Below are 15,436 nucleotides of genomic sequence, written 5' to 3' on the forward strand. Positions count from 1 at the left end.
TCAATATGCGTTGCTAATAATGTTGTGCTTAACGCATATACTGATTTTTTCATATAAACTTCCAAGTTGAATCTCTCGAACAGTTCTCAACCATACAGGAATTTTATTAGCTTGTTGTAATCAGCATGGATTAGACCTTCAAATGGCATGTTTAGTTCCTCTGCAGGCGAGTGCTTTCTCTCGAACTTCACTTGTAAGTCTTTACTTCATGTGCTGTAGAATAATTGTATACATATGTGTTTTTAAGTCTTTCTTACAGCTGTCTATAAGTAATATATTTTATTTTGTTTAGGGTAACCTCGTTCGAGAGCTGAAATCATCGGGGGCCGAGAAGAATAAGATTCAGCACGAAGTGACGAAGTTGCTAGAATTAAAAGCTCAGTTGGCTTTAGCAGAGGGAAAGGATCCAGCGGAAGTAACGAAATCAGGAAAGAAGAAAGGCAAAAAATAAATTAATATCCTGCTTTAAGAGAAACTTAACTTCCATGGAATTGGAACATTCTACTTGTTCAACATTTCAAATTTCTCCCAAACGAATTAATGTATATTTGAAGTTTAGAAACAGGTTACAGGAGTGAAACTTCAGGTTGAAATTTGTTGCACATTTCGTCGTGCTTGCAAGTGCTACTACTACTGGCACAATTCAAACATATATATTTTTTAAGGAATTAAATGGATGGAACTAAGTTGCAATCCGTCTATTATGGATAAATTCATTCCTTGCTCAGATAGTGTAATATCAAAATAAGTTCGTGTTCTTCTTGCTTCTGACAATGTTCATCGATGCACGAGCTTCTAGGTTTAATTCTTCGTTGTATTATTATCCCCGTTCGCATAATAATGGAGCATCCAAACAAACATACATCTAATGAGGTGGAGGTGTCATGTAACATGAATTTCTATTTTCTTCACAGAGATACGTCCCAAACTTCGAGTACAATTTTTATTATTTATACGAGAGCTGATCAATGAAGAATGATCATAAATGAATAAAACATAATTACCTGTAGTAGTCCTTTAAATGTTGATGGTATTTTCAGAATAGTCTCCATTACATGCAATGTACTTGTCCCAACGTTTTTGCCAGTCATCAAAGACATGCTTGAAGCCATTTTTGGACAGATCTTTCAAAATCGCCTCCGCAGCTTTCAACACTGTCTCTGAAGATGCGAAACGCCGTCTCCGGAGGTGTTTCTTCAAAGTTGAAAAAAGAAAGAAATCACAAGGAGCTTAATCAGGGCTATATGGAGGACGGAGTACACATGAACAATTGGTCTTTGCAAGATAATCAACGAAATTTCTTTACTGTTCTTTGCTTGTCACTTCTATATTGCCTTATGCGAATCAAACTACATGTGCTTGAACAGCTGCCAAGGTCATTCCTGACGTCATGGCCTTCAAACTTGCTCGATCTATTCGTCATTTCTTCCACTACACAGACGTGTTTCGTTATCTGTTGTATATACTTCATAAACACTAACGATCAGTCTATATTGATCAGCCTATGTAATATAAGAGATTCACTATTTTTAGTTTCATATCAATGCTTCTCTCCCAAAACTTTTTTTTTTTTTTTTGACTTGTTTCCATTTCTGTGTAATTAAGTGCTTTTCAAGCAAACATGTAAGTTTTTTTATTTTAAGTATGAGTGACGAATTACCATATATGAATAAAATTTGTTGAAGTATGGGTTGGTTTTCGTTAAAACTCCCATGAAAATAATATTAGAAACTTATTAAGAAAGTCCAGAAATATATGTTTTGAACATTCATTTTGTTCAATTATTTCACACTTGCACAACAAAATCTAACTTGGATTAGATAATTCCTGCTGGAGATTTTTAATGAAATATTTTATTATTAAATATTCTGCCTGTGGCAGGTCCTGAGATAATATTTTTTGGAAATGTTTCTTTCAAGTTTCTCGATCTTCAGCTTCCTCTTTTAACTCCCAATATTTTATTCTATTTTTCAAATCATCGATTACTTGTGTTCTTTCTACTCGCTTTCTTTCCATCTTTCCCTCTTCTCTCCTATCCGTTTTAAAACATCTTCATTTGTTATTCTCCTTCCATTTTATCTTATCTTCCTCCAACGCCACATTTCGAAGCTCTCTGAATATTTCTTTTGTAACTTCCGTAATGCCCAGGAGGATAGTCCCATACTTCGTACATAGTCCAAATTTAAGTTTACTAGTTAGGAGTGATCTTTCTTGCTGAATTCCTCTTTAACTACGGGAATTCTTGGCCTGATTTCTTTGGTGTAGTAAGTGTCATTCGAGGAAATGCTTCCTAGATATTTGAAATGATGATGTACTCTGATCTGTAAGGGCCTGTTTCCATAGGATAGTCATGACTTTCGATTTTTCATGTTGAAGACAATTTCCACCCTTCACATTTCATTATATTTCTTATTCGAATCACGAAGAAAATTGTAGTGTGCCTTATAATAACTGACACTCGATTCCAGTGGTAGCGCTGAGGACAAATCAAATATTACTTGAAGTCATTTCTTTTCCTGTGGTAACCTGACTAAAAAAGGATTTCGTGCGTATCTATTGTTGGGTTGCACGTGATATGTTCTGTGAAGGGACTTTGAGATAAAGGATTAAAGAATAGATACTGAATATTTGTTTCTAAAGGAATCTGTTGTGTCGGTTTTGTTAGTGTGAGGGACTTCCAAGCTAAACCATGGGAGTAAAATTATGAAACGGTGTAAAATTTTAATTGATCCACCGTGTGGATAGTATTCTACTTGAGTATTTTGTTAGGTACTCAAATATGTAGTGAAGTACTATTACGTACTCCTGTAAAAAAAATCATTAGACTAATGTAGAGGAACGGGTTAGAAATAACTTATTGACATATCTGTTTTGAATCCTAACCATTCCTGTAAATAAGAGTTTTGTATTAACTTTGCCTTGGTGGTGCGTAATCTTAGTTTGCAGTGTGTAAATCAATGCATTCCTGTAATTTCTCGTAGTATAAAATATTCTCTCTTTTACTGTAATAAACGATTCAGTAATGTGTGATATTTAAAGGCGTGTTTAATAGATATGTTCTCGTTTTACGAACTTAGGATAGTTGTTTAACAAAAGCGTGACTTTTTTTTTTTCGATTAATTGCATTCTTAATTATGAAGATAAGAAATTCAGAAATGAAGTATGAATTCAATAACATTCATACATCATAATTTGTTGTCTTATTTTCAGTTTACTCTATTCCAACGAAAATTTAATTTTATTATTTGAAAATAAGTGAACATTAAAGATCTATGATGATATGCTTTCTGTTCTTTAGAAGCACTGGTCATGGATGAAATGCATGTGGTGGTGAAGTACAAAAAAATTATTATTTATAAAACAATAATTTATATATATTATTTATGGTGTATTGTATGCATACAGTATTGAAGTTTAGTTTCTCCAAAAGAAGAGTGTAGGTAGTGATTGTGTTACCATTGTAGAGTTCTTTGTTCATGAGAAAGTGCAGTGCAATGTTTGATGATCATTTCTTGTAGGAAGAATAAATCCTTGTTTCCTGTTGCAGATACTGTTTATTTCCGAAACATTCCAAACACCTTTGAAACATGCCTCGTCTTAGTTGCTCAATCAACTTGTGCCGTCCTCTGGAGTGTACATATGCAAGGCCGTACTGCAACCCAGGGGCCACCAGGAAGGTAGTTTCCAGGGGGACTACTCATATGTAGGTCCCGGGTTCGATTTCCGGTGGGGTCACTAGGTCGAAAAAGTGTAACACGCTTTTTCAGGCCAGCCACCTTGAATGGGGATTTCCTCATTCACACCAGGCAAATGCCGGGGTGGTACCTAACTTATAGGTCCCAGGCCGCTTCCTTCCTTCCCCAATCCTTTCTTCTTTTTCTTTCCACGGATTGTGTGCTCGCCGAGGGACGTCTTCCCTCAAATCATGACGAGCTAAATGGTCTTAGATGCCGAAAGCCCAGAAATCTAAATCCCACTCATATGTACTTAATGTCCCCTCCTCCGACAATAAAAAGGAGTCCGAGAATGTCACTGACTGTGAGATCATGTTTTCATTTAACTTATTGTGCGAAATTTACGCATGGGTCAGCTAGTAATAGTTATTATTATTATTATTATTATCAACAGCGTCTTTCACTACCTGCGCATGTTTGACATGGAATCGAAGAGAAGATCCATTATTTGTAGAACGAATAAGAATAGACAGTTTTCTTTTTTAAAATGCAAAGGAGGACAGAAAATATGAAAAGAGTGACTACCTGTAACGAAAAGAAACAATATTTTCTCTCAACTAGATAAAAAAAGCCCAGATAGATTCGAACTCGGGTGGCCGGCGCGAGAAGCCAGTGCTTTGTTCATTCAGCCACTGTATCGTTAGGGATTACTATGTATTAACAGCTATCATTTCCGTGGGTTGTATATTGTGATCACGTGTTCCTTCTTTGCTGGAAGTAGACAAATGGCTTACATGTAGTAGTTAAATCTACATGCTACATGAGATATTTAGACCTACATGCTCTCCATATAATGTAATAAGAGGCTCATGCTGGAAATAAGGAACGGAATATTGATTGGACGAAATGGAAATTATTGACATCAGAAGAAATATTTATCTGCGAGGCATGCGTAGTAATATAATTCAGAATAGTTATCGTTTAGTTCAGTAAACGAAGAAAGGGGTATAGAAACTAAACGTCGCGTCAACGAGATCGACCAGAGCCGACAGAGGCGGAAGCAGATGTGTAGTAATACAACAACTTTGGTTAAATTGATATTTAGTTCTGTATCCTGTAGTAGATCGTATCACAACTTTACGGGAGAGCAGAGAAAGGATTAACCCTATCATATAGAAAGCTTTACTAATCCGATCATATAGACACAAATGGATGTAACTGTGAATAATACAACCTGGATTTAACGAAAGCCGTTTAGACATTCAGTGGTTTGCAGGGTTGTGTAAGACACAATACAATTCTTCATACCTCAACTTCCAGTAGCTAGATCTATTCAATTTTTGGTTAGATACTGAAACTGCTGTCGGATTTTAATACATGACGTATTGCAGGATACAAAATGCTTTGCATTACTTCTTTGTTTGTAGACAGCTATTAGTTTAGTGTTCTGAAAGGTTGTGTGTAAACTAGGGATGGCCAATTCCGGAATTTTTACTTTCCAGACTCCCGAAAGTAAAACCGGACAAATTCTGGAATTCGGAAAAAAACGATTTTGAAAAAATCCGGAATTTAGGAATTTCTGATTTCGTAAACATTCCGAAATTCGAAAAAATCCAGAATTTTTCCGAATTCCTGGATTTTTCTGAATTTCGGAATTTTCTGGATTCTTTCCGAGTTCCGGAATTTTACCGAATTCCATAATTTTCCGAAATCCGGAAAGTGAAACTTCCGCTTCCGGAAAATGAATTTCTGAGGGTTAATCTGTAACGTGGCGGACATAAGTCTTTGACCAGGTAATGGCTACTGCTTTGAAACAAATGCAAAGTATGATAATTAAATCTGTGTATCTGTAGTTTCGTGTGGACTAAAAACAAATTTGTGAACCAAAGGTTCAAGAACAACTCAAGTTATTAATATAAAGTTTGGCGGATATTATTCACAAAAGAAATACGAAAGACTTTTCAAATCGAAGAAATATAACATACAACTTTGCAAGCGGAGACAAAGAAACCTAACATAACCAGACTAAAGACGAATCATTTACCGCGTAGCGATCGCGGTTCAGTGGTCAAGGTGCTTGTTCCAATCCACGTCGCACATTTTTTCTTAAGGATTTTTGATGGCAACTGATCGGCGATGACACGTTTTTTTATATTCAGATATTTGAATACTCGGACGTTTCAATACTTGAACTATCAAATCTTTAGGAATAATAATAGTAATAATAATAAACTAATAATAATTATTATTATCTCGTAGAAGATTAAAAGCTAGGAGCTAATTATCGCTCAGGTCATACCATTACAAGCAGAAACGTGACATTTGGAAAGAATATTTCGGTTTGGTTTAATGTTGGCCACGAGAAGAGGAATTTCTCATCTCGTTTCTAAAACAAACAAAATAACATGAGGATTAACATTTTACATTCGAGACGGGACAAGGCTAACTCAAAATTTTCTTCTCGCTTTGGAGATGAGAATCGAGACGAAAAGTATCGTAAACATTTCCCGTCTTGTCTCGATTCTCGAAATAGTGTATGTCCATTCTTTAAGTAACAATTGCTCTGTAGACTGAATCTCATAGGTTATTTCGTTACATTGTATTTCAGTGCTCATTCAATTATGGTCTGTGTAGGTATTTTGTAGCAAAGCTTTTATATTTACCTCTGCATATCCTAAAAATTAGTTTATTATACGCCTTACTGTTGCGTGATATTGTTATTTTTATTACAGTTATTTTCCTTAAAACATACAGTAGAATACTTTCTACATGAAACTTCAGTGGAACGCTCTAGTTTAAAGTTTTGGTAGTTGCAGAGGTGTGACTTGAAGGTACGGAACCCTTTCCCCGAAATCTCTACTTTTAAGTAAGTTTTGCCAAATTTTAGGGCAAGTTTAAAACTTTTAATGCCATTATTATTATTATTGTTATATCAACAGCGTGTATAATCTTTAAAACATATGCGGTTTGCATCTGAATAGTAAAAGCTAATTAACTGTTGATCTCCGTCGTCGAGAAGTCTTCAGGAAGCAAGGACATCGGTCACGTTGTGGGTTTGAGTTCCGGAAGGGCAAGTATTCGGGATCGAGCCAAAAATTTTTAAAAGTTCTAGGCTTCAGCTAAACATGTTCAAAACAGCTGGGACCGGGTTTAGACTTCTCAACGGCTCGGCTTAGAGCTTTTTCACTACTGAACCGAACCGAGAAGTGTGCCGAGCCAACAACTCACCCAACCGAGCCGATTTGAGCCATCGGCTTAGTTGAGCTGAGTCAAACCGTGCCGATGGACTAGTTTCAACTTAGCTGGCTCGAACCGGTTCACATGAGCCGAGTAGGTGACTCATCCCAACCGAGAAAACTCGACTCATGGAGTAATTGAGCCGAGTCGATGGCTCGTTCCAACTGAGCCGGCTCAGGTCATCGGCTCAATTGGGCCGAGCCGACGGCTCATCCCAACCGAGACGAGCCGAGCCGGTTGATATCACTACCCGGGTTGGTCTTCTTGGGCTCAAGAATTCGACCGTGCAAGTCTCTGCCTTGATTTGAAGAACTACAGTATATACTTATATTGGTGATTACGACATTTGAGGCTGTCTCGTAATAATAATTAAAAAATCTTGTCCTCTCGTTATCTAGACGAGACGAGATACATTAAAATTGCTCCACGAGATGCACTAAAATTACGAGACGAGATGCACCCCTGTCGTGAGCAACACTAACAGTATTCCACATTACTGCTTACATTTCTCATGGCTTTCGCTTTCCAGTCTAATCAGGCCATTATTTCAAAACGAGTTAAAACGAGCTGAACGAGTGAGCGAGCCATTATCAAACTCGACTCAACTCGAAACTCGTCCTCGAAAACAGCGACTTGGTTCGGAACTCAACTCAGGAAATTTACCTTTGACTCGACTCGAATTGAACTGGAGCCGAGTCGAATTTTGGTTCGACTCGTGCTCATCCCTATTCGTATTAGTATTTTGTTTCCACTTCAACAATTTCTACTCTTTTTTTCTCCGTTTACCTGTTTCTGGATTTCTCGGCGTCGTCCTTTATTTACACCATGTACTATTGTTATTCTCAGCTCATGACCCGCTTCAATGTCTTATTCAGTTTAGGCTTTTCTCCTTACCTTGACTACACATGTGATTGATTTAAATCTTTCCGCGTAGGACCGATGAGGAATTATTATTTTTATTAAATTTACACGGCGAAATTACTGTATAATACGATATTTCTGTAATTTTACTCCATTATTTAGTTTATTAATGGGCACTAAGTCTCCACATCATCGAATAAATTAACTTCGGCATGCACTTTGGTGGAAATATCATTACAGGAACATTACCCGTTCGTTCCAAACATCAGGGCTGAAAATCCCTTTCAAATTATTTTATTTTCAAAGCAATCGTGAAGAATCAGAGTGACTTCTCATACTAAATGAGGAATCCCTAAGAAAGTGGACGCAAACACTTGTATCAAGATAGAGACGATTTACGCATGGTAATTGGGAAAGGACAAGGAAATTACTAGGTCATTCGAAACACTTCGTTCATCTGCAGTATGCACTTTTTAATTTATCATTCTAAGGACAAAACACTACACCATTTGTTATTGTTAAACTAACTTTGGCTAGCGTAATCGGTGGAATATGATGGTCTCTGTAATAGGCACATTTCTGAAGAAGTTTGCCTATTGTAGACTCACATGTGTGAAATTCGGAAAAATTTCATTTTATCGATGACCGCCCTCTGATTCATGCCCCTGATTAGAAATACTTGCTTCCTCATTTTCATTGTATCACTTCTCTAATAAATGTCAGTGGAATTTTTACCAAGTTTTTACTTAACATCTCAAACGGGTAATACGCTCTTTTTTACCACCTCTCACGTGCTGTATGCATTTTTAAAAGATCATTCCACTTGTAGTGGATTCGAACTTACATCCTTTGTATTTTCAATCTAGCGTCTTAGCCACTACATTCCTGCGCTCTAACTATCTAGAATATGGGAATTAAATCAATACAGAGAAAGCGGGGATAAAGAAAGTAGAAATTGTCGGAGTGGGAACATAAAATACAAATGCGAACATATATTCCAACAACTAAACGTTTACCAAGCAACGATCTTCGTGTAGTGGTTAAGGTGCTAGATTACAAATCCAAGGGACGGCGGTTCGAATTGCTCCAAAGATTAGATATTTTTTTTAGTTTTTTAAAAATAATGCACAGAGCACATGAGAGGTGGTGAAAGAGAGCGTATTATCCGTTTAATACGTTAAGTGAAAAAAAGTTGAAAATTTCGGTTGTTTATTAGAGAAGTGAAACAATGAAAACGAGGAAACAGGTATATTTAATCAGGGGTATATATATCAGAGGGTGGTAATCTCAAAAACTGCCAATTTTCCTGAATTTCACACATGTGAGTCTCTACGATAGGCAAATTTCTTCAGAAATGTGCCTATTGCAGAGACCTTCTTGACAGAAATGCCGTAAAATTTATATGCAATTTTGCCCTTTTGTCTATCACCACCTCTGAAATGGAAAGAGAGATGTTCCCGGAACTGACAGTGAGGTGCTTCCATTCAAATCAACGAGTTGACAAACAGACGCTTACATAATGAGAATGCGGAATAGAAACTACTATAAAGCATCAAAGTAATAATTGTGAGCATTATCACCTAAGGTTCCGGAACGTGACGGTCAATGAAACATGATCCGATGTCGGACGTCTAGAAATAATTTGATAATGAAATGAAAACAGAACTTTAGAAAAGAAATTATGATGATGCACCAGACACAACATGATTGCCTGTTTCTTTTCTTCATGTTATATTGTCTCATTTTAGCGATGATAAACGCAGCCTGTGTCTCGTCTCGTGGCTATCCCAGTGTCATCTCGTGTTTCCGAAACGAGACAAATTGTTACCTAGTCTCCTTTTGTCTAATTTTCTTTCGTAAACCTCATAATAATAGAAGTAAAATTGGAAGCCATGCGACTTCGAAATGTAATCAAGTTTACAAGTTAGAATTGATAATCGGACAAGAGAGGGCTATGGAATGCTTTCGAGACATTCAAAACACGATGAGTCCAGACAAGGACATGTCACGTCTCATTTAGGAAAACGAGACGAGACAGACACTTTGTCTCGTCTCGTCGCGGATTTAACAAAGCCTATATTGTTTCGCCCATGCTGAATTTGAATCATCTCACCAGAATTGAAGTGGGTGTTGTGTCAAGTGAGACATATGGGTCAAGATGTAAGTCGGTTAGTGGGTCGTGGGTCAACAGGATGTGACCCACTGCAATCCAGCACCCACCATAAACCAGCGATCCACCACAACCTGCAGACTCACTACGACCCACCGACACACTCTGCTTAGTGCATAGCATCCTCTGAACTTTGGTGAATTTGTCTACATTTTACTTTTAGGGTCTCTTTTTTTTTTTGGCATTTGTTTCTATTTGCTTTCCTGAGATGACTATATGTAACAAGGAAAAAGCAGACTTTGTTAAATGAACTTTCGCGAGGTTGTAGTGCATATTTAAAGTGTTAATATTACAAACTGGGAGAGCGCAATAACCAGAAATAGCCCCAGATAATGCGTCTTAAAGTTTCGACTCGCCCTATATATGATACGACGCCAAAAATTACCAAGTGACGGTGTGGCAGAGTTTGGAACATTCACGATTCACGCGTAAAGGATCGCGAGTTCGATTCCCGCTCGAGTCAACTTGTTTTTGCTTTTACCAATTAAGTAGTCATTTATAACTACAAGTAAAATATTAATTCACCATATGTTTATAATGCATGAAACAATAGGAATTTTTAAATTAGTTGTAAAACTTTTCAATGTTTCATGTGAACTAGATGCAAATATAGCCTATTTCGTAAAGTCATTAAATGAAAAATGTTCTTGACGATTCGTGTCTATATCTGTGAACAGAGTGCAAATTGCAAGGGGGATAATTCGGAAATCCCCTTTGGCTATAGCATTCATCCAGTATTCCCTAGATTTCCTCCTCATCCCCCTTGCAATTCGCACACTGTCCACAGATAGACACGAAACTTCGGACACGACTGTGGTAACCGTAATACAGCTAGTGATGTCAATATATTTATGAAATAGGTTATATTTTGTACCTAGTTCATATAAAACATTGAAAAGCTTTACAACTGATTTGAAAATTCCTATCATTTAGAATATATAAACATGTAGTGAATTAATATTTTACTTGTAGTTATAAATGACTATATTGGTAAAAACCAAAAACAAGTTGACTGGAGCGGGAATCGAACGCTGGACCCTTAACACGGGAGTCGTGAATTTTCCACACACTGCCACACCGCCACTTGATAATTTTAGGCGTCGTACCATATATACGGCGAGTCGAAGCTTTAAGATGCTTTTCTAGGCTATTTCTGGTTATTGCGCTCTCCTAGTTTATATGTGCACTACTACCTCGCGAAAGATGGCCTCTAAGTTCATTTAACAAAGTCTGCCTTTTCCTTGTTGGATATACTCATCTCAGGTAACTAAATAGACACAAATGCAAAAGAAGAAAATGGAGATCCTAAAAGTAAAATGTAGACAAATTCACCACTCTTCAGAGGGTGCAATATACAATGCACTAAGCAGAGTGTGTCGTAGTGGGTATGTAGGTTATGGTGTCACGGCGGATGGTGGGTTGCAGTCCACGGCCCACGGTCTACTTCATCTCTCGTGAGAGGCATCCAATTCAGCATGGGCGAAACAATATAGGCTTTGTTAAATCCGCGACGAGACGAGACAAAGTGTCTGTCTCGTCTCGTTTTCCTAAATGAGACGTGACAGTTCGTTGTCTGGACTCGTCGCGTTTTAAATGTCTTGAAAGCATTCCATAGCCCTCTCTTGTCCGATTATCAATTCTAACTTGTAAACTTGGTTACATTTCGAAATCGCATGGCTTCCAATTTTACTTCTATTATTATGAGGTTTACGAAAGAATATTAGACGAAAGAAGACTAGGTAAAAATTTGTCTCGTTTCGGAAACACGAGATGACACCGGGATAGCCACGAAACCAGTGGCGGATGTAGAAGGTAAAAACTGGGGGGCTGCCTGAATTTAGACTAAGTATATCATGACCTTACTATAAATTTTCAAAACTATATAAATAATAGCTTAAATTATTTTCGTCAATCTGAAAGTGGGGTGCCTAGGCCCCCGGCTCCGAGCTAGATCCGCCACTGCACAAGACCAAACAGGTTTTTGCTCGCCTCTCTAAAACGATACATTTTTACATGACGAGACGAAACAGGCAACTACGATGTGTCTAGCGCATCATAACCATTCCTTTTATAAAATTCTGTTTTCATCTCATTATCAAGTTATTTCCCGAAATCTGACTTCGGATCATCATCTTTTCATTGAACGTCATTGTTTCCTTCACTAGCTTGTGTTCGTAATTGTAATTTTTGTAAAAAAAAAAAAAAAAAAAAATCATTCTATTTTCTACGGTTTTCATTCCACGGTCAGTCTAAGATTTTCATTCTATCACTTGTGAAGTGGAATTAACATATGATAGGTTATAACGGTGTTGTGAATGTTTGTTGTGTCTAATTGTTTGAAACCAGTGTATATTTAAACAATCGATATTGTGTGGGGTTAATTGCATTCATCTATTACTACTTAACTGTCTATGTATGGTATATCTATAAGTGTAATGTTCTACGTTTCCCTTCGTAGAACAAAGTTGTTTGAAGGCTCTGGATTACGTGTAATGGAATTGTATAATAGTCTAGGCATGTAACTTTAATGGGCAAATGGAAGTTAGAACTACAGCATGAAGTGTCGAAAGAGGGATCTTTCTTTTTTTTCTCTTGAAATGTCTGTAATGCATTACTTGTTCCGTTTACTGTATCTCTATCTGTCCTCGCTGCTTTCTTCAGGCGTTATTCAGCGTGCCTCGGTGGCTAGCCTCTGCATAGCAAAACTTACGAGTATAGTATGCATGATTCACTGTGTAACGCAGTGTTGCAATAACTACGCTTTGTCGTTAACAAATATAGTGCTTTTGCTGTCTTGAATATCAATAAAACTGGTTGTGGGAAAAAATAACTGAATACGAATCTGCTAGAAATCTACTTATATAGTTTAATATTGTAGTCTCAATATGATCCCTCATCCCGAAACTTGTGATTGTTTTCACATGACACATCTGGGGAGAGAGGAAGTTGTGTAAGTCACAATATTTTGGCATTCGAGATATTAGTGATATGTTGTTCGGATCTTGGAAACTTAGATGATAACGCTTGCAATTATTACTTTGCTGTTTTATGGCTGTTTGTATTCGGCATTATTATGTAAGCGTGTATTTGTCATCTCGTTGATTTGAATGGAATCACCACTTTCTCAGTTCTGGGAGCATCTCTCTCTTTCTCTGCAATACGCACATTTCTGAGAACTTTGCCGATCGTAGACACTCACATGGGCGAAATTCGGGAAAATATTCAGTTTTTCCGGTCAGCACCCTCTGATACAACCGCTATTAAATATACTTGCTTCCTCATTTTCATTGTCTAACTTCTCTACTAAATTTCACCGAAATTTTAAACTCGTTTTCACTTAACATATTAAACGGGTAATACGCTCTCTTTTACCACCTTTCATGTGCTGTATGCATTATTTAAAAAAATATACTACTTCGAGCAGATTCGAACTGCCGTTCTTTGGATTTGTAACCTAGCGCCTTAACCACTACACCAAGATCGTTGCTTGGTAAACGTATTTTTGTTGTATTTGTATTTATGTTTCCACTTCGACAATTTTTACTCTTTTCTCCGTTTAGCAGCTGTTTTGGCTTTCTCTTTCAGTGTCACCCTTTATTTACACTATGCACTATTCGTATTCACAGCTTGTGCCCCTCTGCAATGTCTTATTCAGATTAGACTTTTCTTCTTGTCCCTCAGTAAACATTTGATTGATTTAATTCTCATACTCTCCATGGATGGAGCGCAGGAATCCCAGACTCAAAAATCAGGTGTACATTTACTTTCCTGACAGATAATACAAGCAGAGGCGTGCCAGACGTTGCCAAACAACTGACAAATATACCGGTCTTTATTTCCAAGGCGATGGGCTATTTGGCCACTAAATTGCATTCAAATCTAAAAATTATCAAGAAATAGAGTAGACATATGAATAGAGAAGACCTGAGGTAAGTCTGTTCCTGTCCGAATTCAGCCATCAAAGATAAAATCTATTTTCCGGACGATGTGATATTTGCTTATCAAATTTACTTCAGATCCGGCCGGTAATTATCCTACTACAAACACATACACATCTATAACATATATAATGTATATTCAGTGGTGAATTCCTTATGGGCAGACAAGCAAAAAAGTTCATATGACCATATGCCAGGAAATGAATCGTTACAGAGTTACGGCTATTGAGCCATCAAATGCTGGGAAATAGTCAATTTCTGGTCGCCCCTTAATGTACATCAATAGCTCACCCCCCTAATTACTACCTAAGGAAAGTAGTTTTGGTATCAATGTGTTCTGAAGGATGAAGCTTTTGACTGATATGTATATCATGTATGTGGAGGGTACCATGGCAGAAGGGGAGGGTAAATACGTGTTACAAAAAAAATGTTTCCTTGCCCCGTCCGCCGTGGTACCCTGAAATACATCAGACACATATCATTCGAAAGCTTCATCCTTCACGAACACATTGATACCAAAATTATTAGCCTAGCTTAATTAGCGGGTGAAGTATTGAAATTTAAATTGAATCGCATGTAGGAGAGACCAGAAATTGACTACTTCACAGCATTAGAAGTTTCAATGGCCGTAAATCTGTAACGATGCATTTCCTGATACATGGTCATATGAGCTTTTTCGATTGTGTACCCATAATGAATCCACTGGTATTATTATATTTTTTAAACGGAACTAGATTGCATTAATACATAGTTCACAATATGTTAAACGAAAATTTAAAATAGCACATAAAAAAGAAAACCAAGAAAATTTTGTCACATTTTGTGGAGGTCTGTGTTCAATTTGCCATCAGTTGAATGCGAATGGAGATAAGGTACTGTTGGTATACCCAACATATCTGATTGTGGCCGTTCATTTACACCGTGAACTTGCTTAAGGATTGAGTCTACATGGGATTTTTAGAGAGCGTCATAAGGGCTTGTACGTTGTGCGAGTTCAAATTGTGGCCAAACAATGCTGCAGCAAGACGGAAAATATGTTAGGTCTTTGGTGAGGCTGTCGTGACAATGTGGGCAGTGGAGCGCTAGTTTATCAAGTTTAAGGACAGTGACGAAACTCTTGAAGACGCAGCACGTGTCGGAAGACCAACATATGTACAACGTGAAGATTTTAAAACAGCAATTAAGGCGAACAGTGGCCAGACATGTGAGGAACTGGGACTACAACTCAGGGCGACTGGAAAAAGCATTTGGCAGCACCTCCATCAACTTGGGAAACACAAAAAGTTGGATAGATGTGCCCCACATGATCTGACTGGGGGAAGAAGGTAACCTTTGCAGACACCTATGTTTCTTCGCTGTTTTGTCTGAGGAAAGAGACATAACCGGACAGAGTGTTGACATGTGATGAGAAGCGAATTCTGTTCGAAGCTCCGCGGTGCGATTATCAGTGTTTAGCATAACATGAACCAGCTACAAAACAGTCGGGACCTGCATTGCATCAGTCCTTTGTGTTTAGTGGACGATTCGCAGCATCTTGCATGAAGAAGTGCTACAAA

General features: G+C 37.5%; 1 protein-coding gene across 2 annotated transcripts in view; it reads left to right on the plus strand.

Annotated features, from left to right (window-relative positions):
* MetRS (methionyl-tRNA synthetase 1) overlaps nucleotides 1-3,546 on the plus strand; it is an 86,203-nt gene extending 82,657 nt beyond the window's left edge. For both annotated transcript variants that reach the window (XM_081743326.1, XM_081743327.1), the window contains one exon: nucleotides 293-3,546. In XM_081743326.1, the coding sequence (XP_081599452.1) occupies nucleotides 293-451 (159 nt within the window). In that variant the 3' untranslated portion in view covers nucleotides 452-3,546. The remainder of the gene's footprint in view (nucleotides 1-292) is intronic.
* The last annotated feature ends 11,890 nt before the right edge of the window (nucleotides 3,547-15,436 follow it).

The sequence above is a fragment of the Thermobia domestica genome, chromosome 16 (assembly GCF_964235325.1).
Source record: "Thermobia domestica chromosome 16, izTheDome1.hap1.1, whole genome shotgun sequence".
Lineage (NCBI taxonomy): Eukaryota > Metazoa > Arthropoda > Insecta > Zygentoma > Lepismatidae > Thermobia > Thermobia domestica.